At 39.7% G+C, this 26128-nt stretch overlaps 2 protein-coding genes and 1 long non-coding RNA gene across 4 annotated transcripts; 1 reads left to right on the top strand and 2 right to left on the bottom strand.

The window, feature by feature from the left end:
- Positions 1-2638: 2638 nt before the first annotated feature.
- Positions 2639-11380, bottom strand: stau1 (staufen double-stranded RNA binding protein 1). Of its 2 annotated transcripts, none has more exons than XM_008408741.2 (15): positions 11192-11380; positions 9028-9255; positions 8352-8473; positions 8130-8286; positions 7866-8019; positions 7592-7763; positions 7399-7497; positions 7072-7284; positions 6840-6983; positions 6583-6729; positions 5120-5195; positions 4718-5037; positions 4509-4631; positions 3404-3483; positions 2639-3037 (listed from the first exon to the last, which is right to left on the bottom strand). In XM_008408741.2, exons 2-15 carry the CDS (start codon positions 9218-9220, stop codon positions 2950-2952), a joined length of 2088 nt encoding a protein of 695 aa, XP_008406963.1. In that variant the 5' UTR covers positions 9221-9255; positions 11192-11380; the 3' UTR covers positions 2639-2949. The 2 variants fall into 2 exon arrangements, with proteins under 2 accessions (XP_008406963.1, XP_008406962.1); XM_008408740.2 differs by having other exon boundaries at positions 7866-8022; positions 11192-11379.
- On the top strand, positions 5202-6211 carry LOC103464561 (uncharacterized). Its single transcript, XR_533680.1, has 2 exons — positions 5202-5703; positions 5830-6211. It is a non-coding gene; the product is annotated as an uncharacterized LOC103464561 (long non-coding RNA).
- Positions 11381-11494: 114 nt separating the features above from the next.
- On the bottom strand, positions 11495-25585 carry LOC103464563 (protein polybromo-1-like). The gene is made up of 30 exons (XM_008408742.2): positions 25463-25585; positions 24986-25160; positions 24775-24872; positions 24391-24538; positions 23339-23488; positions 23099-23215; positions 22817-22885; positions 22617-22715; positions 22453-22538; positions 22283-22374; positions 21983-22199; positions 21731-21872; positions 21561-21646; positions 21194-21473; positions 20969-21074; positions 19344-19983; positions 18420-18637; positions 17743-17934; positions 17455-17612; positions 17104-17346; positions 16579-16724; positions 16305-16462; positions 15848-16031; positions 15551-15755; positions 15232-15430; positions 15001-15153; positions 13617-13778; positions 13201-13265; positions 12825-13029; positions 11495-11881 (listed from the first exon to the last, which is right to left on the bottom strand). Exons 2-30 carry the CDS (start codon positions 25124-25126, stop codon positions 11718-11720), a joined length of 4923 nt encoding a protein of 1640 aa, XP_008406964.1. The 5' UTR covers positions 25127-25160; positions 25463-25585; the 3' UTR covers positions 11495-11717.
- Positions 25586-26128: the final 543 nt, after the last annotated feature.

The raw sequence follows: 26128 nt of genomic DNA, 5'->3' as shown, positions 1-26128 counted from the left end.
CTCGCCTCTCGCCCGGAACGTTGGCTGGAGATGGGCACCAGCAACCCTCCCGACCCCACTGAGGGACAAGGGTGCAAGAAAATGGATGGATGGATGGATGGTTTTAAACAAACACAAACAAAGCAAAACAAAACAAAAAAAAAAATCACGAGCCAACATGTTTGGTTGTTTCTGATCCCATGGTAAGCTTTCAACTTTCAACTTTACCCTTTACCATTCTGCATAAATCTATAAGGATCAACAATTATCTCTGGCACATTATTTTGCTCAGCAGCCATGGCAACATGTTTACTTTCACAGCTTACAACAGAAGTGGTTTTATTGGCATCCAAGAGGAAGGAGCTTAAATAAAGTGGTGGAAGCAGAGACCGTCAGAGGGAGGTGAACAGCAGCCTGGCTGTCTGCCCTTCTAGTTGGACTCTTCTTTAGTTGAAGTACTTCAGATGAAAAGTATAACCATCCTTAAGATCAAACTGAAAGTCCAGATGCCTTTTAATTATCAACACCACGTGGACGTGCAACACAGCCTCGTATCTGTGTGTGGATTTGGATATTTTATGTCCATAAACCTGCTGATCCAGATTATTAAATCACATTTAATTTAATCAGAATAAGTCACATCTTGTTTCGAATATGGGAAACTATGTGTCCTTTAAAGTGCTTACAAAAAAGCAAATAAGCTGGAAGATTGTTTTGTTGAGCTCGAGTCTTTGCCAATGGGATAACTTCTGTTTAGCTCATTAAATATGCATGAAACAATCCTGCAAATGTGACTTGCATGTACAAACTACTCATGCGTTTAGTAGAACAACAATTTTAGCAATAAAAAAAACAAAACAAAAAAAAACTAACCTCAAACTAAATCTGCTGAATTCCACTAAGCATGTTATTGTGTATATGCTGTGTGGTAAATATAAACAAATTGATATCAAGTACCTACAGCTGATGAGTGGCTGTTGCACATGGCAGGATGACTGTACCAGTAAGTTTGCTGTTGTGGGCTTTCTTATGTTTCTATTCTATGAGTCGCTGACTGAGAAGGCTGAAGAGGTGAAGGCCACTTTGTGTTCCTACATGGTGGACACATGGAGGGGAAATGCATCTCTTTGCTCTAGCGTTTGGTGTTTTACCAGTGTTTAATGAATGATTGCACTTACCATTGTTACTTTGACAAGCCATGAATCCACTGCTTCTCCTACTTGACTTTCCTGTCTGGAGCGTGAGCATCACATTAACTCCACAGCAAATGAGGATTGGCTTTCCTATTGATATTCTTTAACTAAACATCTAATTTCAGTTTGTTGCTATGGAAATCCAACATCATTTCATAGGTTAAGACTGGTCCACATTCCCTTTCACCAGCAACAAGGAGTAAAGACAAAACAGTGGAGAGTTAGGGTCTCGCATTTGAAGTTAAACCGCATGTAGTAGAAAGGATAAATAGCTTGACAAAAGGTAAAGCTATTATTAATTCAGCAGAAAAATGTTTAACGTTTTCAGAAATTTGTGCTAAGTGACAACTCAGTCGAGGAGTAATATGAAAATTACAGGTTTCTAAAATGGTTAGATGTACTTTAAAATGCCCTCAAACTATTGTCACCATATTTTAAAAATGTCAAATCAAAAATGTTGAAAATATATGTTTTTCCATTTGTAACTTTATGTAGCTGGATATTGCGGAATACAATATATAAATAGAAAAGAAAAATGAAACATTTGTTTCAGCTATTCTCTTACAAACTGTAATGTTTAAAAAAAGCAACAAAAAAAAAAGCAAAACTTCGAAGGTTTGATATAATCCAACCTTAAATGGAAGGTGAATAGCTAAATGGAGGAAAATGTGCAATATCCATGAGTAAAAAAAAAAAAAAAAAAGAAGAGAAATCCACACTTTGTTCGAATTACTGCACCAGGAAGTCACTGAGATCCAACACGACTGGAGATATTTATTATGCAGCACTATGCTTTGCAAAAAAAAAAAAAAAATTCTTTTTGAGTTAAACTTTTTCTAGTTTATAATTACATTACAGCTTAAATTACCCAAATCTTTACAAATACAAAACCTACCATATTTTCTAATTAAAATCTAGAAGCTTTTTAACATTTTCCTTCTTTTACTTCTTGACAATTTTTCCACCAATCTGAATTTTAGCATCTCGGCCACAAAGAAAACAATAAATAATTACATAAATAAAAAGGCTCGCATCAGGCATCAGGCTTGCTGAAAGTCTATCCTATCCATATCAGGCATCAGTAGATGGGGGGAAAAAAAAGTGCAAGACAGTAGAAGTATTTGTTTTGTGCCTGTAGACACAGAAGTTTAATTACCATTATGGGTTATGGATAGAGAAGGGAAGATGACATGAGGGAGAGAAAGGGGTCATGGGGGACGTCACCGCCACACACAGCAGTGACAATCACATTACATCACACGCTACATTTAGTAAATAATTTTTGGTTGTTTATAGAAAGCACTCTAGGAAAATCAACAAAGGTTCGTCCAGCTGCACCCTAGACAAAGAAGAGGCCCAAACTTAACGTATTTTATTTATCAACTAGCTTGGTGGGAATAAAACATAAAAACACGTAAAAATATAAGAAACAATTTCTATCCAAAACAAAACAACGTTCACAGTTCATCATTTGAGTTTTTTTTTGTTGTTGTTGTCGTCGTTTAATCATATACACTCAAAAAAAAACAAAAAAAATCATTGACTAGGATGCAGCTCCTATTTCTATATTGAAATGAAAAATAAATAATGTGTACAATTAAACAACATCAAGGAGGAGAAGCTATTTTCCTATCAATCTTGTTTAACTGTGAACATTTTGTAACAGTAAGCTTAACACTTCAGGGCCCACAGTGGGTGACGCTATCCGCAGCGAGCCAAAACAAGAACGCAGTGTGGTGAGTTTTCTCTAGTGCTTTCACAGACAACCAGACCTGATCTAAGCCGTGCTATCCAGCGTCTGTGCCAATGTGCTTGAGTTAGCCTGTTTGAGGTGCAGGTCACCCTCCATTTCCTGCTTGCCACACCTGCAGCAAAAAAAAAAGAAAAAAAAAAAGGACAGATTCAGTTTTGCTGTGAGGCTGATAAAAAAGGATTGTTCCCTCTCAAAAGAGGCTGGAGGTATTTCAACACGAGAGCCTCAAGCTCGGCTTGTATTTCTCGAAATATAAAGTTTTATTAGACGTTACATCCAGCCTATTTTAAATAAGTTGCACTTTTATTTTTATTTGAATATAAAGTAATTCAATAACCAACACCACAAATGCAAAACAAACAAAAAAAAAATCTTTTCACTTCCAATCAAAATTTTAATTATAAGCAAGTTGATGTTTTCATGGGTAAATAAATAAATGCATAACTAAATGTCAACTTGGCATTTCTTCACGTCTTACCCTGAGGCTGGTCCGTTCCCTGTCCTTTCGTTTAGCTGCTGGTCCAACTCTGACAGCAACTTCAATATATTCAGAGCAGCCTGCAGACATAAAGGAACAATATTTATTATGCTGAAGCCCATTTCAGACAGACAGTTCTTGGATTACACTCAGCACCAGGTTTAACAATGTCTTTTGTCTTGCATTGCAGGAACTCGGAGATCCAAAGCCACCGAAGAGTTTTAATACTCAGCAAAGTAAATGTTTGACTCACTAATGGACATACATTGTTACGTTTTTCTGTTGCTAGATATTCATCTGCAAATGGGTCGTCTCAAAAAAAATAAATAAATAAAAGAAGCTGAAAAGATGCTGTGTGCATGAATCTGCAAAACTACATACAATAGACTGCCTTGAATTTCATCACATTTTTTGATGTAACAACTAGAAACCAAATTGTATTTTATTAGAATTTAAAGCAGGGCATACTTGTGCAATAGGAAAAACAGCAAAAAAAAGCAATGCATGGTTTTCAAAATGTTTTGCAGACAAAAACCTGCATTCTTCCAACGGCTTTACACGTCTACAGATACTTCAGTTTATTTTTGTAAAACAGGTTGAAGGAAGAGCATTTCTCATTTAAAAAGCTGGCATTTTTATCCAAACATGCTTTTCCTTAAAACCGTTTTAAATGTTAAATCATCTACCATAATTTGTTTTGCCTTTTGAATCCTGTTTTAAGTTTTATCCATTCTTATTGTGAAAGACAGAGTTTTATTAATGAAAGTTTCTAAACAAATAAAATGTACTTTTCTAAGACTGTATATGTATACATACATTGTGTACCTACAGGGAACAATAATTTTTTTCATGTGGATAATTGGGGATAACTGAACACTGAGTGTAATTTTATCCACCAGAACTTGTGAACTATGATCCATGCTAAACCAGTACTATGAAAAACAAAGCTCTATTTTCTTGGGATCGTTATTTTTTTGCATCGTATTTTAAAATATACCTAGACATCTTTCCAGCTAATTTGATTTTTTTAAGAGGCTATGAATGGATTCTGGATATTTTCTTAAATCTTAAGTACTTTTATAATAGTTATATTTAAGTTGCTTACCATATCATGACAGGACTCTATGTCTTTTCCAATGCCGTGACTGATGAGCGGAGGCTGGGAGGAGCAGTTAATCAGAGATACAAATTCATTCTTATTGTTTTTTGGGAAATCCTTGTATTCCACCTGCAAGCAAATCGCATACTTGTAGAAAAAAAATATATACAACAACTATAAAATCCATGCTTTAGTGAAGGCAAAGTGCCGTTTACCTGCAGACCCTGTACAGACGCAAGATAGGCAAGCTGCTCCGAGGGTCTGGTGAGCGGTCCGTGGGGAACCTGGATCATGTTGTTTGTGTTCTTCAGGATCGTCACGGCGGTCAGGGACGCGCCGGCGTACAGCAGCTCGTTGGCGATGGTGGCAGTGATGGTGGTCTTGCCTGGGTTGGGCACAACTCGGCTGTAGTCCTTGACCTGGGATCCTTGGCAGACCCCGACTGCTTGCGCCACCTCGGGCACCATGGGCAGGATACCCGCAGGCAGCTGCTGGTGGCTGAGGTAAGGCAAGCGGAAGTCCTCCTCCTTGGAGCCTGACATGAACACCCATGTGAGAAGATGCTTGTGATGTCTTTTTTTCTTAACCCATTCAAGGCGACTCCAATGGAGACTTACCCGCAGACACCTCCTCTGCAGAACCTGGTTCAAAGAAGGTCACTTTGCGCCCATCACACGACTTTTTCACTGGCGTCTGAATGAAAAAATATCAAGTCACATACATACGTTTTACTGGGATTTATAACATTAAATTGCAAATATCATTTTAGAGCCAGGAGAGTTAAAAATGTTAAAAACGTAAAAAAACAAATAAAAAAATCCACCTGGTTTCAAATAACGCTGGTTATTTTGCAACACTCTTCTAACAAAAACAAAGAGCCTTTTGGAGACATGCTTCTGTAAAACGGAAAGCCGCCTAAGGCAACAGAACAAAACTACTCATTGTTTTGACATAAAACATCAAATATGCCAATGAGTGAAAAGGATGGATTTCCCATCATCCACCAAAAAAAAAAAAAAAAAAAAAGTTTCTTTTCAAAACCCTTTTCGTTCAGCGATATGAAACAATCAGGAGTCTTTGCTTTTAGGAAAGAACCTTCCCAAAGCTGAGGGATGAGGAAACGTTACAGATCGCATCATGGCGATGAGGGAAAGCTCTAATGGCGTGGATTCAGCAGCCATCATCCCAGAGATAACCACAGGTAACTCAGAAAATGTGCTACTTAAGCCCGACTTATGTTTGGAGCTCTCCGTCACTACGAAATATCTGCCAACAAATTGCGTAGTTCAATTTCATTTTGTAAAGCCATCTCTCCTCTCTTCCCCAGCATGTTTACCTGTAATAATCGTCAGCTTCTCCAAGAATCTGAGCAGACAGAATGTATGCTACGAGTGTTTCAACCACCAAATGTGCAGCTTTAGCTTGAAGTGACTTTTCAGGGCAAAATGAAAAACCATCAAGAAAAAAACAGCTGTAGGCAGAACTTAAACAGCTCTGAGTGTCCAGATGACAGTCTAAAAATGTTTTGACAGCTGCACTAGTGCAATTCAGCTCGTGAGTGATTAAGTGGAGAAAAGTGAGACGTTCTGCTCCTTCCATTTATTGCCAATGTGTATCATAATCACAGCAAAGCTCAGAGAAATCAGTGCTGAATCTCGTGTGCAACTCAAAAACAACCCTGGTTGTAATTAAAGTACAAACTACCCTCACCTTAATGTCAACAGAAATGTTGTTTTTTGGATACATATTTCTTTTTGTTCACACTGAGGATTACCACCTTGTTGTTCTTTCTCCTCATCGGATACATTTTCCCATTTTGAACTCACAGAAGGCGAGTTCCACAGTTAAGTTACATTTACTTTAGGCTGTTATAATCACTGGTTTTTGTAGGTGATGTCATCATTTTGGCCAAGTTCTGAGCTGCATAGGCCTTGATTTCTCTCCGTTTCAAACATTTTCCACTTGGGACATTAATAAAATCTAATTCAACAACCGAAAAGGAGATGTTGTAAAAGTTGTGCTGCGTTTCCTTTAAAATGAATACGTTCATGAAACTTTTTTTTTGAAAACTGAGCAGTACCTTTTCATCAGATTTGAGTGCTGGTTTGGGAAGTTGAGGCTGAGGCACTTTATATCCCAACAGTTCCAGCATTTTCTCAGCTGCATTCCTCTTGGCCACCTTCTTGCTCGGCCCCAGCCCCTCTGCCGTCTGGCCGCACACGGTCACCTGCAACAGAGGGTGGAAATCACCGAAAGTCCCACAGAGAACGAACGAGCAAAGAAGAAGCGCAAACAGAAGCGCGGCTGCCGGCGTGCCTCAGACTGCAGATGATTCACCTGCATGACGAACTCCCTGCGCCGCGGCAGACCTCTTTCTGTCACCATGCTGTACTCCGGCTCCTTCTCCTTCTTGGCCTGCTGGATCTGAGCCAAGCGGCTGATGGGATTCATCCCCTGGCCATACTCGGGGCTGGTCTGCAGCTGTTGACACGATGGATAAATCATTACCTTATGAGCAGCCTTTAGGCCTCTTCTGACTAATCCCAACCAGAGTTAAACGTTGCATCACCTTGATTATAGATTTTGTTTTCTTTTTGATGCGCGGCAGCTTCTTCTCCACGCTGGGTATGTGGGGGAGCCTCTTTAACTCCACCAGCGCCGCGGCGGCTGCCAGCTTCTTTGCAATCTTTTTGCTTTTGCCCTCACCCTCTCCCACGAAGTCCCCGACTACAACGCGCACTACAAAACTCTTCATGTGTGGAGGCCCTTCTTCCTTTAAAATCTGCGTGGGGGAAAAAACAGCAATCTTCCATGTAACGATATATATATATTTGACACACAATCCCTTCTTATTCCTACACAGCTGGATCTTCGAGAACAGCAAATCCATCCGAACCTCAAAGTTGACGGGTAGGTTCCTCTTTAGAGCAATTTCAAACACTTGACTTATTTCTGATTTGTTCAAGTTCTCCTCCTCGTCGGGCTCTCCGTTCATCTGTCAAAAACAACATTAAAAATAGAAAAGTTGCTAGTCTCCATCTAGCACCGCATAAAAGCCTTTTCATGCTGAGCTGCTCTACTTTTCTCACCACTGGCGACTGCTGCAGCATTGGCTCCTTCTGCAGCACTTTCAAGGCTTTGGCAGCGGCGTCGTGTTTGGCCTGCTGCCGCGTCCGTCCCTTCCCAGTGAACTGCTGGCTCCCGACGGAAAGCTCCATGTGGTAAATTATTGGTCCCACTGGAGGAAATGGATAGTAGTACCTGGACACGATGAGAGAGTTTACAACCAACTGCAAATGACAATTATGGAAACATTTTATTGACTTTTTTTTTTTTTTTTTTCCCCCTGTGATGTAAACTCACTGTTGCATAGAGCGCTGGTAAGGTCCTGGAGCGCGGACGCTGTAGTTGTAGCTTGGTGGCCGCATACCCGGGTATGGGTCGATGGGTTTAAAGTTGGGTTTTTTACCGAGCTTCAAACAAAGTGCATTCAACTCCATGGTGTGTGTGCTGCCATCTACTGTAAGGCAAAGAGCAGAAAACTCCTTTAAGACAAAATCCATGTGTTCATTTTCCTCTATGGAAATGATTGCTCAGATTGGGCCAGAGCAGGTTGGAGCGGCCCACCTGGGTTCCTGCCGGTGTTGCGCGGCGTCCTCGCTGTGGGTTTGGGAAGCGTCGTCTCGGCGAGGGCAGATGCAGCAGCAGAATGCTGGGCTTTCTTGATGCTGGTTCCTTCGGCCTCCCAGTACTGATCTCCCAGTGTGAGCCTCACCGAGAAAATCTGAAGGGAAATTTGCGTCAGTAGAACAAAAGGCACAAAACAAGCCGGAGAACTGAATTCTGTACCTTGGAGTGAGCTGGTCCTTGCTCAGAAAGAAGCTTGTACTCGGGCTGGATCTTGTTGAAACGGGCTAACTCATTCACCAAACACATGGGGGTCTTCTCTTTAGGGTTTGCCATGTTATAAACTAGAACAAAACAAAACAGGTCACTCACAACCAACCACCTAACACAGTCCTAAACACTTAAAAGGTTCCTGTATTGAAATATTTCAATTCAGAAGATCTGAGTACATAAAGAGTTATTTGTTTCAACAGCTTAATGTTAACTTTAATGATCATGGCATAAAGCAAACAAAAACCAAAGTTAGTTCTGTAAAAATTTTGAATATTGCATAAGACAAAAAAAAAATTTAAGTGCAGAAATGATGAGGAAAAGGAGATTCTATGGACTAACTTGGGTTTTCTTGTCACCTCCATAAAAAGCTGCAACATTAAAAGGAGCCCCAACCGAGAAGTGAGCATTTACCATGCAGTGATTTTTCATGTTATTGGCCTCATCCAATGTCCTAATTAAATTAGAAACTGAATTTTCATTCGCAAAAAAAAAAATTGTGAAATATATCACTATGTTTAATTTTTTCAAGTGAAATGGTAAAACAGTGGGTTTTCAAATACGTTTTATCTATTGAGATGCATCAGCATCCTTCAGGAGACTAAAATATATTTTAAGGCAAACAAACCTGTGGTGGTGTTATAGGGCGTGGCGGAGCCCGCGGGCAGAGCAGAGCTTCTGATTGGCTGGCTGGCGCTCTCTGATGGAAGGGCGCCTGTAGCGCACGGGATGCTGTAGCCAGGCTGCGGCTGCCCCAGCTGCAGTGGGGCAGAGGCAGCAGGGATGGCGCTAGGCGGACACTGAAACTGGAGCTGAGACATTCTTTTGCTCTGATGCTGAAGTCAAGATGAGAAATCTGCAGAGATGGAAATAATACAACATCTTCCAGAAACAAAAAAAAGTAGCTCTGCATTCACAGCTCTTCAAATCACGCCAAAGGTGTTTCAACAGGCTGAGATAAGGACTTTTTACAGGCCAATCAAGTTCATTTACAAACTCTTTTTAGTTGCTTCTAAAAAAAAAAAAAAAAACAAAACAAAAAAAACTTAAAACAAATAATCATCCGTCTATGAAGCATCATACTTTGCAAAATACAGGATGAAATGGTCGGTTCTCTTAGCAATCCAGAGTCTTTACCCTGTTTGGTAATTGAATTACCAGACAGGGAGACATGATCCTCTACAGACCAGTGGATGTGTGCATCCCTGCACCTGATGCTTTGCACCGCGATCGATCTACTTCTTGAATTTTTCTGAAATCAATAAGGTCAAGTTTTGACTGCGACTGGTTGACACACAAGATAAAGCTGATGGACATTAACCAAGCATATAATAAAATCGTGATAAAAAACGCTAAATTAAAATTCATCGCCACACAGCATCAGCTCTATCTATTTTACAGAAAATATCTCTCCTTTGTCAGTCTAGTCTGTTGAAGACATTCTTAGGATCTCTAAAAGTTCTTTCTACTGCTAACATTTTGTCACATTAAGAGCTATGGTAAGGCCTAAGGCGTTTTGTGAATGACTTTACTGAGGTATAATTATAAGAAAATCTTAAAAATTCCAGAAATTCTAAGTATTAGGAGCCACATTTAGTCCAAGGACTCTTTGAGAATACAGGCCCAGGACTCATAGGTGGTCAAACTCCGGTCCTCAAGAGACGGTGTCCTGCAACTTTTAGATGAGCTTCTCCTTCAACATGTCTGATTGAAATAATTAGATTCATTAGGAGGACTCTGGAGAACTTGACTGCATACTGAGTAGGTAACTTTAGGCATTTGATTCAGATGTGTTCAACTAAGGACACATCTCAAAGTTACAGAGACCAGAGTTTGACACCCCTAGCCTGTGATTGACTCTTTACACTTGTGGCCACGATAGTGGTTGAAACACCTGAATTCAGTTACCTGTATAGCTGACCCAGTTCTCCTGGATACTATTGCAATGAGGGGGTTGATGGATTTACAGTCCTACAGTTTCTAAAATTGTTTAAATGCTGCATTGGGTATTGTTTAAATACCCAATGAATAAATGCTGCAGTAGATGACATGAACCTTTTGTAGAGCTGAAAGCTCTCCTCCTGCCTTAATGATGAAAAATCTGAGCAAAGAGACTTATAAGCTTTTTACTGCTTAACTGGATTTCATCAGTCTATCCTCCAGACATCAATTTTCTTTTGTCACGCATCATGTGCGTGCAATGGTGCTGCTACGCGGTCTAAAAATGTATATTTGGGCGTTAAAACTCCGATTTCAGTCACATTTTAAGCGCTAATTCACAAATGTCAGTCAGCCGAACCTTACCTGAAGTTACCCGACTTGCAGATGAATTGTCACCTTAAATGTTTCTGTTCCTATGAGATTAACCTGTATGCTAGCCAGTTAGCTGACGCATACAAGCACGCAAAGCACTTGCAGAAACATAATAAAGGTCAACTACATTATTTTTGAGTGATTATGCAAACTGTCCTTAGAAAATACTACTGTCAGCTAAAAACATATTTAAGTTCCCAAAATAAATCAGGCCGCCGGTTTGCTACTAAAACAATGTTAGCAAAGCAGCTTTCTCGCTGCAAAGCCACTACAGATTTAATTTTCGCAGAATCAAAAGCCATCATCTCCAAAAGATTGTGTAGATATGACGACAAACCCATAATAGACGAGCACAAAGCTTGACATTTCTCTACTAATCAGGTCTGATATTTAATTTACCGGCGAGTCCTACAGCAGTGAATCAAAGCCGCTAGCTCTGTGGCTAATGCCGACAACTCTGAGCAGAAAATCAACCTCACCTAGTCGCTCCTTGTCTTCAGATTTTAAATCAGTCCATACGAACCGATGGCTTAAAGTGATTTGTTTTTTTCTTGGTTCCAGTTTCTAGCGTCGGTGTTATTTTATTGTCAAAATGCGGGCGGCTAAGAGGAGAACATTGGGAGGACAGGGCAAACACTAAAGAGAATGGCACAGACTTAATTCTGTCCAGGATATGACAACATCAGACAGGAAGTACTTCAAATAAATTCCAAAATAATTTAGAAACGCATTAAAAATAGACCTACAGCGGGTAGAAGGAGATCATAATTTTATTTTGGTTGCACAAGTACTTCAAAAAAAGAAAAACTTAAAAATAAAATTACAGGCTTAGCGTCACTATTATTCCAAATTGTATTAAAAAACACACACTATGGAGTCCATTTTTTAAGCTGATAAATATAAAAGTGGTCATTACTCACTATAAAATATTGCTTCTATGGTCTAGCAGTTTGAGAACATGAGGATAAAAAGTCGTTACTGAGGTGAGTGGTTCTATGTGGGAGGTTACAGGTTGTAGGCCTGACAGATATTCAGAGAATCTCTCAACATTAGGTCACGCAAACGCCACAGTGCGTCCACCATGGTTGTGTGAGCTCCTTTGCTCTTTAGCCAGTGTGCTGGAAGCCGACTCTCCTGCTCTTTGGTCAGGTGGGCATCACGTCTTTGAGCTGTAAAGGAAAGAATTTGCCGATTTAAACAATGCTTTGCAAATATATTCAAACTGCCTGAACTTCTCCACATTTTGTGTTACCACAACAGCCTTCAATTCGTTTCACTGAGGTTTTATGAAATAGACCAAGACAAAGAAGTATAAACACAAGCTTCAAAAACCCCATGGCGCACTGTACACCAATCATTTGGAAATACAAAGAGAATGGCGAAATCACAAATAAGAAGGGAAATGTGTTCTGGTCAGATGAGACTAAAGCTTGGCTTTCTGGCTTACATGCAGGTGCTTGGTTTCATGGAAAACCAAGAACTTGATTCCTAAAACCCCATATGGTGATGGAAACAGTTATTTTTCATGAGCGAGAGGAAAGTTGTTCATAGTTGATGAAAAATTGGATGCAGATATGTACAAGGCATTTCTAGAAGAAAACCTTTTTGAAGCCACCAAATATTTGAGACCGTGGGAGAGATTCACATTTTACTAGGACTTAACATAGAACCGTTTTATTCTCTATGTGAGCAAGGCTTATAGAAACAGACTCCAGAAGATTTGCAGCTGGTACTTGAGTTAAGTGGTTTCCACAATACTAACATAGTGGGCCTGAATACAAATGTACACCTCAATTTTCAGATTTTTATGAGGGAAAAAACTGAAAACCTTGTATCTATCTCCTTCCATTTAAGGATTACGCACAACTTCATTTTTAAATTTGTGGTTGCAGTCCAATAAAATGTGGGGAGAAAATTTAGGGATATGAAACATCTGAAAACTAAACAAGCAAAACCACATACACATGTTTATTGAAGTTTGTGAAAACATGAAAATGACATATTTTAAGTTTTGTTGATCCAGAAAAAAAATACTAAAAATTTAGATCTTGCAACTTAATTCATAGAATTTACACAAACAGATACAAGCCTAAAGGGAGCAGAAAGAAGCACCTTTCAGCATTTGATCCCACTTGCTGACAGTGTTTGACTCAGAATTTAATCCCTCTATGTACTTCAGGTAGGCCTCTGAGTGCAGCACCCTCTGTGTTTTTGGTGGTGGTGCCACAAACATCGGAGTAGTCGGCTGCAAATGAGACGGCTGGCCCTGTCCTGGATATGGTGGAGGAGCATGCTGTCCTGGACTGAACATGCCAGGCTTGAAAGAAATAGAAAACAAATCAAAGCTGAATGTTAATCACAACGTTGTTGGATCACTACGATAACCGCCTTCTCCATTTAAGTGCAGCTAATGATTAATTAATATGATCATAAACACACTAAATATGATTATTTACTAAAAAAATAAATAAATAAATAAATCGCTCACCTGTTGAATGAAATTGCTTTGCCCAGGACTTCCTGCCATGCCATTGATACCAGCTCCCATCATACCTAATTTAAGACATAACTTGCATTAGGTTTCAGAAGGCCCCTGAGTCGGTTCTTATTGCTGGATTTCCTTTACATTAGGACTTACAACAACTTCTAAAATTGTTAGTTTATCAATATCAGTTAAATGTTAGTTATTTGATATCAACTCTATCATGCAATATGTGTATGAATATGGATGTTGTACATTAGGTGTGTTAAGTGAGTGAATGTTGGCTGTTTGAGAGTGGGGAGCTTTCTCAGCTCCGTGTGTAGCTCAGGCTTTGCAGCCTGTGGACCAGGTAAACCCCTCCAGCAGGAGAGACACCACCGCATGTGACTGAGCAGGTGTGGCTAGGACAGTCGGGCCCTTACCCTGATGAGGCATGCTCGGATACCCTGGCATGCCTTGGTGGAGATGGTGAGGAAGCAGGTTAGGACCCCCTGCGGGGTGAGGTGGCATTGGGGCCACACTCAGCAAACCCTCGTGGGGGCCCTGCATGGGCATGTAAGGTGGGCCGTAAGCTCCCATCATGCCTTTGGGAAGAAGGCGAGGAGAGCACAACACATTCATGCATAAGTTACATGCAGCTGACTCTAAAACAACATGCACTACTGCTACTACACACATTTGCCCTTTTCACACATGCACCTTCAGAACATTTGTTTGTGTTTCAGTCAAGTTTCCTCCCTATTTAAGAATTACACTGAATGGGAAGTGTGGCAGTTTATTGCCCCCCAGCCCCCCCCAAAAAATATGTTGAGCACTTCGGTTTATATGCAAGCATCATGGATGAATTCTATGAAGGTAAAAAGGCAATGAAGATAGATTTTGCCAAGTTTTCAGTAGTGACATTAAGCCTGTCTCCACTTGCACAATGTGAAAAGGAACTCTGGACAGTTGTGTAGTCTAAAGAAAAACTGATTAGTGAGGCTAATCACAACAAAAGGCTTTAATTTACCAGGCAGCATAATGCTTAGCGTTAACAGAACAAAAGCATGTGAAGCAATACTACGATCTGCTGTCACTGCAGTTTGTCTGATTTAGCAACGTTATCACTTTGTTGCCATAATGAATGTACGACGTAATCAGAGCTAAAGGCGGTCAAACAAAATAATGGTGTGTGTGTAACCTTTCCTGGTCAGGCAGTGTAGCTTAAGCAGGGAGTAAAAAGCCATAACATCCATATGACCTTAGGAATCGTTTGTGAGCATAAAGTTCCTTCATTTAACCCAAACTGATCATTTCAAGTAGACTGAAAAATGTTCTGTCTCTCATTGGGTCTACATTTGCAAAAAAAACAAAACAAAAAAAAAAAACAACATGCATACATGCATGAATGAGGAATAAGGAAAAGCTTCATGTGAACTATTAGAAAATAAAATTGCACCTAATTAGCAAAAACTGGTAATGCTGAAGATGCAGTGTGTGAAAGGGGCTGACAATGCACATGTTTGAAAATGAATGAATGTTAAAAATAATACAAACTGTATATTAAATGGAAAACTTGATAAAACATTCCTGGTTAAAAAGTCAATCATGCAGTCACTGTCATGCAAAATCACACATGAAACTGGAGATGATAACAATATAAAATACGTAACAGAAGCAAAAGAAGAAATGAAATGCTTCCAGAATGTGGTTTTATGTCAAAACAGGCCTAAAATGTTAAAGGAAGGTCAAGGTTTTCAAACAGTCCAGCCTCATTTTCCTGCTGCCTTGTTGTCAAACACTCGTGCTGTCTCTGAGAGGGGTTACCTGACACAGGTGTCATGGACTGGTTTATCATTCCCATAGTGCTAGGCGAAGGCACCACCCCCATCAGTGCCCCTACAGGGGTACCTGCTCTAGGGGAACCTTGCTTGAAGGGCCTGTCACGTTCCTGTTGCTCCACTATCCTAGCGGCACGCTCTGAAACATAAAAAGTTTCTCGGTTGACATCTGCTAACACAGTGACCCTGATCCGGCTCTCAGGTCCTCATGATTCACCTTCATATTCAGCTTTCTTAGAAGCTTCAAGGTTTCTCCACTCCGTGCCAACAAGACGACTCAGCTCCCCGAAAGAGTAGTCGGGGTGTCGAGCTTTGATGATTGCTCGCACTTCACTGCTGAACAGAATATAGCCACTCATGTTGATCTTTCTCTTGGCTCCTTCCTTCTTTGCCAAGCCTTTTACCTTAGGAGTTGCCTTAATAATAAATGAAAAAAAATGAGTCCATTGTAACATCAGCAGTAAGAAGTTGACGCTTTTGATTGTAAAATAAAATGTAGTTTTGTTAGGTTAGTGCCTTTAGAAGTGTATGAATACCTGAGGTGTGTAGGACAAAATGTCCATGTCACTTGTAAGAGAGGATTGAATCTGAGGCATAGAGGGTGTCGTTGGAGCGTCTTCATCTTCATCCATGTCATCCATGTCATCATCTCCATCCTCCATGTCAGCCAGCTTCACCTCGAGCTCATCTATTTTTTTGTCCAAGAAGGGTGAAGCTTCCTTTTGCGGCACTATCAGCTTCCTATAAAAGATATCAAAACAAACGAAAGATGAAACAGATGGGAACAAACTGGCTCCATTAGGAAATCAAATAATATGACTTAGTTCCCAAACCTGAAATAATAGACCTCATCCTCCACCACTTTGGAGGTGTACGAGAACCGTTTCAAACCCTTGAATTTTTTCATTGTCTTCTCTGTCTCAATGTAACGGCTCTCACACAGTAGGATGTCTTCCTCTGCAAACTCAGTGGGTCTGTTGGACAGGTAGTCCTTAAAAGAGGACACCATGCATTTACCTGAGAGAGAAAGAAATATTGTTATTGAATTATACTAACACTTAAATGTAAGCTTTATCACCACTGTTTTGGGGATCACATACTTCACACTACAATGTGAAGAAAATACGAGGGGGGTGGGGGGGAGGCTGTCTCTAAGATGTTAGATGCGTAATCAGTCAATTAGATTCTTAATCTAAGCAAGCGGATGGGGAATCAGAAAACTAATGGTCTGAATGATGGCACATAAATGACTGAACTAAAGTTTCAGAAAGAGTTTATCAAAAAAAGTACCCATGACACAAGACATGGGCAGGGTCTCCTCCCGGTGACTCAGAAACACTTCTCTCTTGTAGAACATTTTTGTGGGCTCATGCTCCGTTTCCTCTGGATGAATAAAGATGGGTCCAAAGAGAAAAGTAGTTCCATTCTGTACCCACAGCTTTTCTAACCTGCAGAGGAGTCAAAAAATATAATCAATCAATAACTACATTATCTTTAAACAGGATCAGCATTAATTAAAACATTATTTCCTTAACAATTGCTTGAATGATGAACTTTCACCAACCTGGCAACCCGAGGTTTTGACAAACCATGTGACTGGATGTAAACAAAGTCTCCCACTTTAAACCACACGTTGTTGAAGCGTAACTGCTCATAGTACTGGCAGCCTGGTTCAGTCGCACTCATCTCCATAGGGACGTCTTCTCTCTCCTAAGTTAATCCATGAATGCACACAGAAGAGATGTTTATACTTTCATAATGTTTTGTACACAGAAATGACAACTCCTTAGTCACCCTGTCCCATGTCAGGAAGTGGGTAGCCACCTTAGGAGTTAATTAATCCTCTGCAGGACATGGAAAATAATAAATGTTTTTGCTGGGTAACAATACATGAGGGAAATCAATTTTCCTTTTTCTCATTACTTCAACTACAAGATTATACTTTAAAGTGAGATTCCCTGCATAGCTAGTACTCCAGCTTCATAATTCTGAGGTACACTAAATTAACATTTAAGTAAGTAAATGTATGCAACATCTTTAAACCATAATGTCAAGTATTTAATTCAGGGAAAACATGACATAGTCTGACCTTTTCAATAAAATTGCCATGGCCAGTGTATGACATTGCCATTTTTTCCAGGTCGGGTTTGGCAAACATTGACGCAACACGCACAACAGGAAGATGAACTTCTCGGGATACGAGTTTCACAGAGCTCTCCGGCATGGCCCAAACTTTGATCTTCTTGAAGGACTTGGTTCTGGCAGCATAACGTGATTCGCACACATACACATCCTCTGGTTTAAAGCCCTCGGGCTGCATCTTGAAATAATCCTACACAAAGTAGAAGGTTGCTAATAAATACATTTGGCAACATTTGGCAATTGAATAAAAAAAAAAAATCTGGTCTTCATTAATGTTTTCATTTTAGAGTAGTCTTACCTTCACAAAAATGACCATGCATTTGTCAAGAACTTTACTAATGGAAACCTTGTTGTAGTAGTCGCTCTTGAAGACCTCTTTTTCCAGAAACTTGCGTGTGGCCAAATGAAAAGTTTCACTGGGCCTGTAAAACCAGCAGCCGTAGAGCCATTTCCCACCTTCCGACACAAAAGTAAAGAAAGATTAAAACGCAGAGTTTTTCAAAACCCTTGTTCAGTAGCCTGAAACAAGGGTATCAATGGTTTACTTCCAGAGAGCAGATTAAGTGGTAAAAAGTAGAATTTTTACCCGTTTCATCTTCCCACAAACGTTCGATGCAGACAACATGAGGCTTCAGGTTTGGTTCTGATGGCTCCACATAAACAAACTCGCCCACATGGTAAGTTCTGTTCTCAAAGCTGCATTCCTCACTGTAAACAATCTTTGATTCTGATTCAGACTGCCATGCCTCTTTCTGTAAGTCTTCTGCTTTCTTGGCCTCTGTAAATGAGAACCCAAAGAATGAGTTAAATGGGCTGAAAAAAAAAAGTTTAGTTTTATTCACATCATTGTGATGAAGCCATGCAGCAACCAAGTGACAGGGATCAGAATTTGCCATTTTTTTCCTCCATTGGTTCTGATTTGTGATCAAGTCAAATAACATAAATTGATTGATTTATTGTTTTTGCAGTCATTCTTTCTATCAAGCCAGAAACTGGTTACAACCAGGAAATGGGGTGTTGGTGCATCTCCACCATACTGAGAAACATTTTTTTCCAAAGGTTTTGTTGGCTCTAGTGGCCTTTATTTGAAAGTAGTTTGACAGGAAAGAGGGTAATGAGAGAGGGGGAAGGCATGCGGCAAATGTCTCCAGGCTGGGAGACGAACCTGCGACCACCGGCACAAGGACCAAAGCCTCAATATGTGGGTTGTGCTTTGCCCCTGCATCACCACAGCACCCCACACTGAGACAAACTTTTACAAACCTTTGTTTTCCTCCTCTTCCTCTGTTTTTTGCTTATCTTCCTCAATCTCTTTAGGGATTTTCTCCCTCTTGTCTTGCTCCACATCGTTGTGGAGGTGCTTTAACGTGTAATTGAGGGCAATAGAAAGTAAGATCTCTCCATTCTTGCATAACTCATCCCTGATCTTTATAAAAAACTGATGAAGCTCGACAGCATCCTCAAACACCTCAGAGTCAGTCCTGTTAAGTGAAAAAAGAGCATCTTCAACCACAAGATACAGCCTCCAAAAGTAAAGCAAAGGAAAAAAATGAGTCAAAACAGCAAGCTAAATTAAATGAATAAGATATTTAACTATCAACAACATTAAATATCAGAAAACATTTAAGCTGCATTTCCGTATTTGTGTTATAATCCAAGACGATGTGGCCATTTTAATGTAAACAGGAAACACTATTTTCAACTAAAAACTATTAAGAATCAAGTAAGTAAAAACATTATAATGGATTAGTTAATATAATTCTGATATTTACAAACAAGATCACCACAACTATAAACAAATGTTTTATTTATCAACTAAAGTTGGTCATATCAGTGAGTGAATGTAAAGATTGTGGAGAAAGATAAACCACCCAATTACAATCATCTCTGCAAAATAAACATCTGTTTTACTTAAAACTCTGCTTTTAAGAAAACAACAGCTTGGGGTTACACAGTACAATAAAAAGTTGATTTAAGTGTTATTGCAAAACTAGCATACAAAATATGTAAATAAATAGAAATCTACCCTTCACCAAATAACTGGAAGACATAAATTTTCCCATTAAGTTTTTTCAACATAAACTAATTTTTTCTCAAACAAATGGTTTTTTACATACTGAAACACAAGGTATTTTCAGAGGGAGCTACCTACATTTTATTTATTTTTTTTAATTTAAGTTTCCATACCTGTTCAGCCTTCTCGCCTTCTCCAGCACCTCAAACACGTGCTCCTGGAAAACGTCCAGTCTCCGGTAAAGACCCCGCTCCACGTTATTCCTGACGATGTCAAAGTTAAGCATCGGCCTCTCAGGGGCGCTCGGATCCACAGCAGGAATCTCAGCCAGAGAGTCACTGTAACATCGGCCCTCTTCATCCTGGTGGCCCATTACCGACACAAACAGATTCCTGATCAGCTCTCGCACCAGAGGTCCCATGGGAGGGGGGCCGGAGTCCTCCCCTCGCTCCTGCTGCTTCCGCGTCTCCAGTAGCACTCTGTGCAACACCAGAGCGTCCCGGTAGATCAGCGACTCTGGCTCATTGTAGATGCAGGCGTTGTTGAACATGAGAGCAAAATCCTCGAACAGAGCTTCGACATCCTGGTAGCGGCCTGTTAACATATGGCTTCGGATGCGCTCCATATCGATGGGTCTTTTAATTGTGGCGTAGTAGTCGGGCAGCTCAGAGCGAGACGGCAGCCGGAGAAAGATTGTGCTTAAACGGCGACCTCGGCGGTCTGTGAAGTTTCGGACGGCGTCGTAGAGCTCATTTAATTTCTGCTGGAGAGGGGTGAGGTATTTGGACTTCTTTGGAGAAACGCCACTTTTTCCTGGGGATAGAAAATTTAACTCCTTGTTAAAACTGCAAATGAGAGTTGTAAAGCAAAGACAAGTTGGATAAAACGTTATGACATCACAAAGCAGGTCGCAAACTTCTGCAAAATATGATGACGCACCTTATAAAGATGTGTAAAAAGCCCAAAAATAACCTCTTTTGTTGAAAGAGCAATATCTTAACATGTTCAGATAAGATAGTACATTTGGTCACTATATTGGTGGGGGTTTTAAAAGACCAACTTTTAAATTACTAGCAAAGACTCAAGATTTTTTTTCTATGTCCCACTATTTTAATGATTTCATTTAACAAAATTAGGCTTTTAGAAGAGGAACCAGCCCAAAGCATTGTAGTTGCTCCATCATACTTAACAGGAAGGTGTTATACCACATAATGATATCTTCCTTCATGCTTTAGCCATCTGACTATTTTCTAGTAGAAAAGTTCCATCTTAGTATACTTTTGACTAACTGTTTTACTTCAGGCAGCTTACTAATTAGAATTACCTAGAAACTCTGATGCATGCAAAAATGTAAATTATAAATAAAAAAAAATGCTTCAGTTAAATTTAAAGGGACTTATAAGACACTCAACTGATTAACCAGTGAGTTAGTAACGTTATTTCTGTGACATCGTATTGACACTGAATAAGTGTTCTTGTTCGACATTAAAACAATTCTTCAACATTATAAGACCAAAGTAAAGGAGGGATTTATTTTAAGACCTTTTATAGTTTTTGCTGACTAAGCGTCAACTTTGAATAAAAGAATACTCCAGGTTTTCTACCGCTGGAGTGTAAATGGGCTAAGCCAATACAGAAACTGAAGGAAAAAATAAATATTTCCAATGAAAACAAAATTGTAAATTTGCAACTAGCAAAATATATCAAATGGCATGTATGAATTGAATATATTTGACTGCAGCACATCCAGTCTGTCTAGTAGGTAAATTAAAACACGGCAAACACTGACAACACCTACGTAATTTCAATTTAGGTGATCCCACATCCTCCTCCTCTGGTGGTGGCCCCAACTCCTTCCGCTTATCTTTTAGTATCTTCTCCAAAACGTCTGCGTCGTTATACACCTGCATAAACCCAAAAACTAGTCAGAAAAGCGTACTGCTTTTCAAAATGAGTTTTTAAATGCAACTGCAACTCCCTAAATAAATGTTTAATATTTTATAATAGAAGTCTTGCTGCAGACCTGAGATCCCTCCTCGTTATAATGCCGAGCGTTACGAAACATAAGCTTCATGTCCTCTATGAGCTCCTCCTCGTTGCTGTAGCGTTCGATTTTAATCTTGTGCTCGATGGTTTTCAGGTCCATCGGTTCGAGGATGACGTTATAGTAGTCAGGGTAATCTTTCTTGGATGGTTTGACCATGAAAAGATCACACAGACGTCTGCTGGTAGCTGCCTCCCTGGCTTCACTCACTGCTGCGTACAACGCTTTCATTCGGTTCTTTTTGATATTTTTCTTGTGGCTGGACACATGTAGAAAAACAACAAACTGTAAGAATATAAACAACTTAAAATTATTAAAGAACGCTTAACATTTAAGATCCTACGACCTTTTCCTCTTGACGCTTCCTGCATCAGATGACAAAATGCTATCTCCATCTTCCTCATCTTTCCTCAGAAGCTCCCGTTTCTTTGCCTAAACAAACAACAGAAAGTAACACATCTATTCAATATTTTTCGTTGTTTTGGACTAATATCACATTTAACAACTAATTACTACCTGCATAATCTGCTGCAGCCTGAAGGCTCGTTTGTATATGCTGGAGTTGGGCATGTTGTAGCGCTTTGCGTTCTCAAACATCAAGTTGAGGTCAGCATCTATCTGTTCCACGCTGTCATACTCGCCATTCTTCATCTTTGCCCTAAAAATGTAAATGTAGCACCTTGTTTTTAACTCCTTTTGCCCAAACACACTTCCAGTAGAACAATCATTTGAAGAAAAGTAGATGGAGTAAATCAAAACGCAATAAACCTTATTTGCTGCAGCGAGATGGGCTGTTTTATCTGCTGATAGTAATCAGGATACTCCCTGCGGGACGGCAGTTGCTGGAAAGGTTCGGAGAAGACCTGGCCCTGGCTGTTCCGGGCCCCCCGCACGGCTTCGTACAGCTGGAAGATAGGATTGCTCATCTCCATGCTTGAACTCTGGCTCTCTGCCTCCGACTCGCCCTCGTCATAGCAGACAGAGCCTGTAAGCATTTACAGTTTGAACTGTTATTTTTGAACGTAGCTATTATGTTTTTCCATGTCCAAAATAATTGCTGAATTTTACCGGAAAGCACAGGGTCGTCCTCGCTCTCTGAGCCATAATGAAGAGCAACGCTGACACCAGAAAAGCGATCCGCTTGTCCTGATTTGCGGTTTCTGCAGGAGAGCCAAAAATTTTAAAACATATTTGTCTCAGTAATTTGGTGGTTTTAAGAAGTGCAACTATACGGGTACCTGATACGAATGCTAGATTTAGTAGGCTCAGCATGTTCGAGGTCAGTCTTGCGTTGGATGAAGACTTTTTTTATCGTGTTTGCATCCTGTAAAATAGGAAAACGTGAGTAGATTATTTTAGGAACAACTAAAATATCAAAAACAAAAAAGAGAAAAGATTCCACCTTGAAAACCTGAGATCCTGGTTCATTGTAAGTTTTGGCATTTTTGGTCATCAAGTCAATGTCCTTGGCCATGGCATGAACACTTTTATAGTACCCAATCTGTTAACATAAAGTAAAACAGTCAAGTACCGGTACGTAGATGTAAAATTGTGAAACAAGTTTGTTTGCAAAGCATAACAGAAAAGGAGTAAACAGGTTACCTGTATTCTCTGAGCAATCGTTCTGAGATCGATTGGCTCTTTTATAATAGCATAGTAGTCTGGGTATTGCTACGAAGGACAGACAAGGTATGAAACAAAACAAACATGTCAGCATTAAAAGAAATAAATGAAATAATACTTTGGGGCCTTAATTTGGAATCAAGGCTACACAAAGGGATTAGAAGAATACAAAACGTTTAATATGTCAACTCATGGTGCTTTTATTACCCTGAAAGTAAATATGATAAATTAACTGGTATTATTACAGGTCTGAATACTAACCACTTTGGAAGGCAGTTTTTGGAATAGTTCACTGACGAGGTGGCCTGAGGGGTCGGTGTGTGACACTATGGCCTCCAAGAGTTGCTCCAGCACTTCTTTCAGACTGCTACCCGATGTCTAAAATATTTAGAGGTTCAACAATATAAATAATAGTACCACATGTCTGTCAAAGTCATTGTAGTCGCTGTTACAATCAGATAAACATTAGCAACTTAACAATATCTGAATACAAACACTTACTTCATATTCATTTGTCATTCCTGGATTAGCCATCATGTCGTCACCTTCTTCATCGTCCTCATCTCCATCTCCAGGCTGCACAAATTCATTTCTTGTTTGCAAATACACTTCCCACAGCTTGCTCGCTGTTTGATACTCCTCACTGTCACTCTGATTAGACACAAGCATAAGGTGGGACATCAGATGAGCAACCACACTAGTCACACTTAAAAATTAGAGATCAAAACTGTCAAAATTCTTTTGCACAGGCTGTGATAACTGGCATTATCCCACACATGGTAATGTGGCGAGGGAGGCAGAGTGGCTGCTCAGCTACTGACAGGAAGGCATCACAGAGAGTGAATAAAACTGCCCAGCACATCATCAACAGTCTGCCGCCATTCTTGGACCATGTTGCCACCTTCATTAGCCTGGTAGCGAAAATGTCCTCTGACCCCTTCCATCCTAGATGGTATCTGCTTAAACTCCCTACCTAAAGAAAGCAGTGAAGCTCTACATAATGCATAACAAGACAGACTCAAGAACAGCGTCTTCTCCTGATGCTTTACCGTATTTCATGTTTTCTATTTACTTGGACTATTTATTTAGCTAAAATGTCGGTAAATGATCGTCTTTCTGCTGATTTCTTTGTAAACAGAGAATCTTATTGTATTCTTTTCTGCGCCACACCAGATATTTAAATTGTATTGGCTATTTGGTACAGAGAGTTAATTATAAAATGTCCAATGCCCACTCAAAGCCTTGTTTACATCAATATCCATAGTCAATTCCTTCCCCAAATGTCATTCTGTTATAAAATGGCCTCTTTAGGATTAAGAATATATTGTAATCAAATTGGATGCTCCCAATCTCTGTTCCGATGTAGCAGTATAGTTGGGCTTTTACCAAGAAAAGAAGTTTACAGGCAAAATTTTACTATTTTTAAAGGTTAAAAAATTAAGATAAAACTAAATTCATGCTCATATTAACAGCAAATGCTGTTTACAGCCTGTGTAGCAGCAAAGTTAAGTGGTTCAAATTTACTGCTGATGAGAATCTTAAATTAAATATACCTTGTAGAAATTTCTAGCATTATTAAACATGAGCTGAAAGTCCGCAGTAAGCTGCTCCACATCATTGTATTCTTCTGACTTCAGTTTGTACTGGATTTTCGTCATATCGATTGGCTGGGAGACAACTTCATAGTAATCAGGCTGATTCCTGAAAAAGAAGAAAAAGAAAATGAATCACCTTACCTTGAAAATAATTTCAACATACTTATTAATGTTTTATCTTTTATTTTGTCAAGTAAAACACAGTTAAAGTGAAATGTTATCTATATTTTACAGCCTGCTACATAAGTTACAAAGGCAAATTCTAATAAACTGCTCAGATTGAACCAATAAATTTGGAGTGTAGGTTTATAGTAGTAGGCACAAAGGACTTCTAAATAGTACCTCCTCTTTGGTACCCTCAGGAAAACTTCACAAAGTTGCCTCCCTTGATCATCCTTGTAGTCTTTAACAGCATTAAACAGCTCATGGCACACAGCGATCTGGAGGAAAAAAGGGGCAAAAGGAAAACACACTCAGCCGTTGAGACCGGGACTTACGATAAACCAAGTCCCGTCAGATTAAATGTAATCGTGCAATGAAAAAGTGCACTGACCGTGTCAACAGGGGGAACATTGGAGATCTTCCTTTTCTTTCTGCCGCTTCCAGCGGTCGAAGATGCATCCTCAGGATCTCCTCCTCCGCTAACACTGCTGCAGGGAGAGGTGGCTCTTCTCCTCTTAGAGTTCGCTGACATCGCCGACTGCTTTAACAACAGACTAGCCCGCTAGCTAAAATAAAGATCCAGAAAAACAAACAAATAAAATAATAAGAATAAAAATCTGTTACCAGATTAATTCAAGAGACCATCAGTTGTTAACGCCCCCGCAAAGAACAAAGTTAAAGCAGGAACTGCCGCTCAACGGGTTGCTACGGCTAGAATGAAACAAAGCAAACCGACGAGCAGCTACTAGCATCCCATTCTAGTTATCTTGCTGCTTTTATGAAAAGGAACGTTAATTAAACAAAAGTTTCACAAAAGATAAAAAAGTCCAAAACTAACAAAATATTACGTTTTTGATGCATATCTTACCGAAGTTCGGAAAAATGTAACTTTAATTCCCTGAGCAAAAAAGAAAAACAGTCAAAGCTAGCTCTGTTGCTAGCTAGCCTTTGAAAACTCCTGTCCGGAAGTTGAAAATGTGTTGTGTTTGTCAGTGGGAGGTGCTGACCCCTTGAGTGTAGACGGGATACTACAGCTAAAATAATATAAGAGCAAATACGAAAGACTGAATGTTTTACTGCAAAAAGAAAAGTAGCTATTTTACTCACTAACCAAATAACACCATTAAAATCCATAGGCAGATTTTCTTGGCTAGTATAATCTGTAAATGGTTTGAAGTTACTATGTAAACACTGTTTACTGAAGTTTTAAATGTATCTTAATTTTTGAAAATGAAGAGATTTATTTTTTTTCAGTCAGTGTGTTACACCCTGATCAGTACGAAGAGCAACGAGAGGACATACATGAGGACTTAGCACTCATACCTAGAGACTCAAGCAATTAAGGGAGACCAAGACCAACCAACCTGTCAGGCTGGAGTACAGAAGAAAACTCCTCCGCCCGCATCCATGGTGAGTAAAGGTAGAAGTCAGATCTCCTAATGCAGCGGCAGTCCCAAACTGCTAATGGTTCTTAAAAAATGTCCCCTCACATTGAAACATTGTAACATTATGTTGTTGCAATGTGTTTTTGGAC

This window comes from Poecilia reticulata, linkage group LG5 (genome assembly GCF_000633615.1).
Source record: "Poecilia reticulata strain Guanapo linkage group LG5, Guppy_female_1.0+MT, whole genome shotgun sequence".
Taxonomy (NCBI): domain Eukaryota; kingdom Metazoa; phylum Chordata; class Actinopteri; order Cyprinodontiformes; family Poeciliidae; genus Poecilia; species Poecilia reticulata.
Note: the sequence above shows the minus strand (reverse complement) of the source record. Positions and strands in the feature narration are given on the sequence as shown.

Coding starts and splice junctions, on each gene's coding strand:
- stau1 (XM_008408740.2), bottom strand. CDS start 9,220: ATGTCTCAGCTCCAGTTTCAGTGTCCGCCTAGCGCCATCCCTGCTGCC. Junction 7,764..7,865: donor TACCAGCGCTCTATGCAACA/GTGAGTTTACAT, acceptor CATCGTGTCCAG/GTACTACTATCCATTTCCTC. Junction 5,038..5,119: donor TGCAGAGGAGGTGTCTGCGG/GTAAGTCTCCAT, acceptor TGTTCATGTCAG/GCTCCAAGGAGGAGGACTTC.
- LOC103464563 (XM_008408742.2), bottom strand. CDS start 25,126: ATGTCAGCGAACTCTAAGAGGAGAAGAGCCACCTCTCCCTGCAGCAGT. Junction 16,463..16,578: donor TCAAAACCTCGGGTTGCCAG/GTTGGTGAAAGT, acceptor ACTCCTCTGCAG/GTTAGAAAAGCTGTGGGTAC. Junction 16,032..16,304: donor GCCCATGTCTTGTGTCATGG/GTACTTTTTTTG, acceptor TTTCTCTCTCAG/GTAAATGCATGGTGTCCTCT.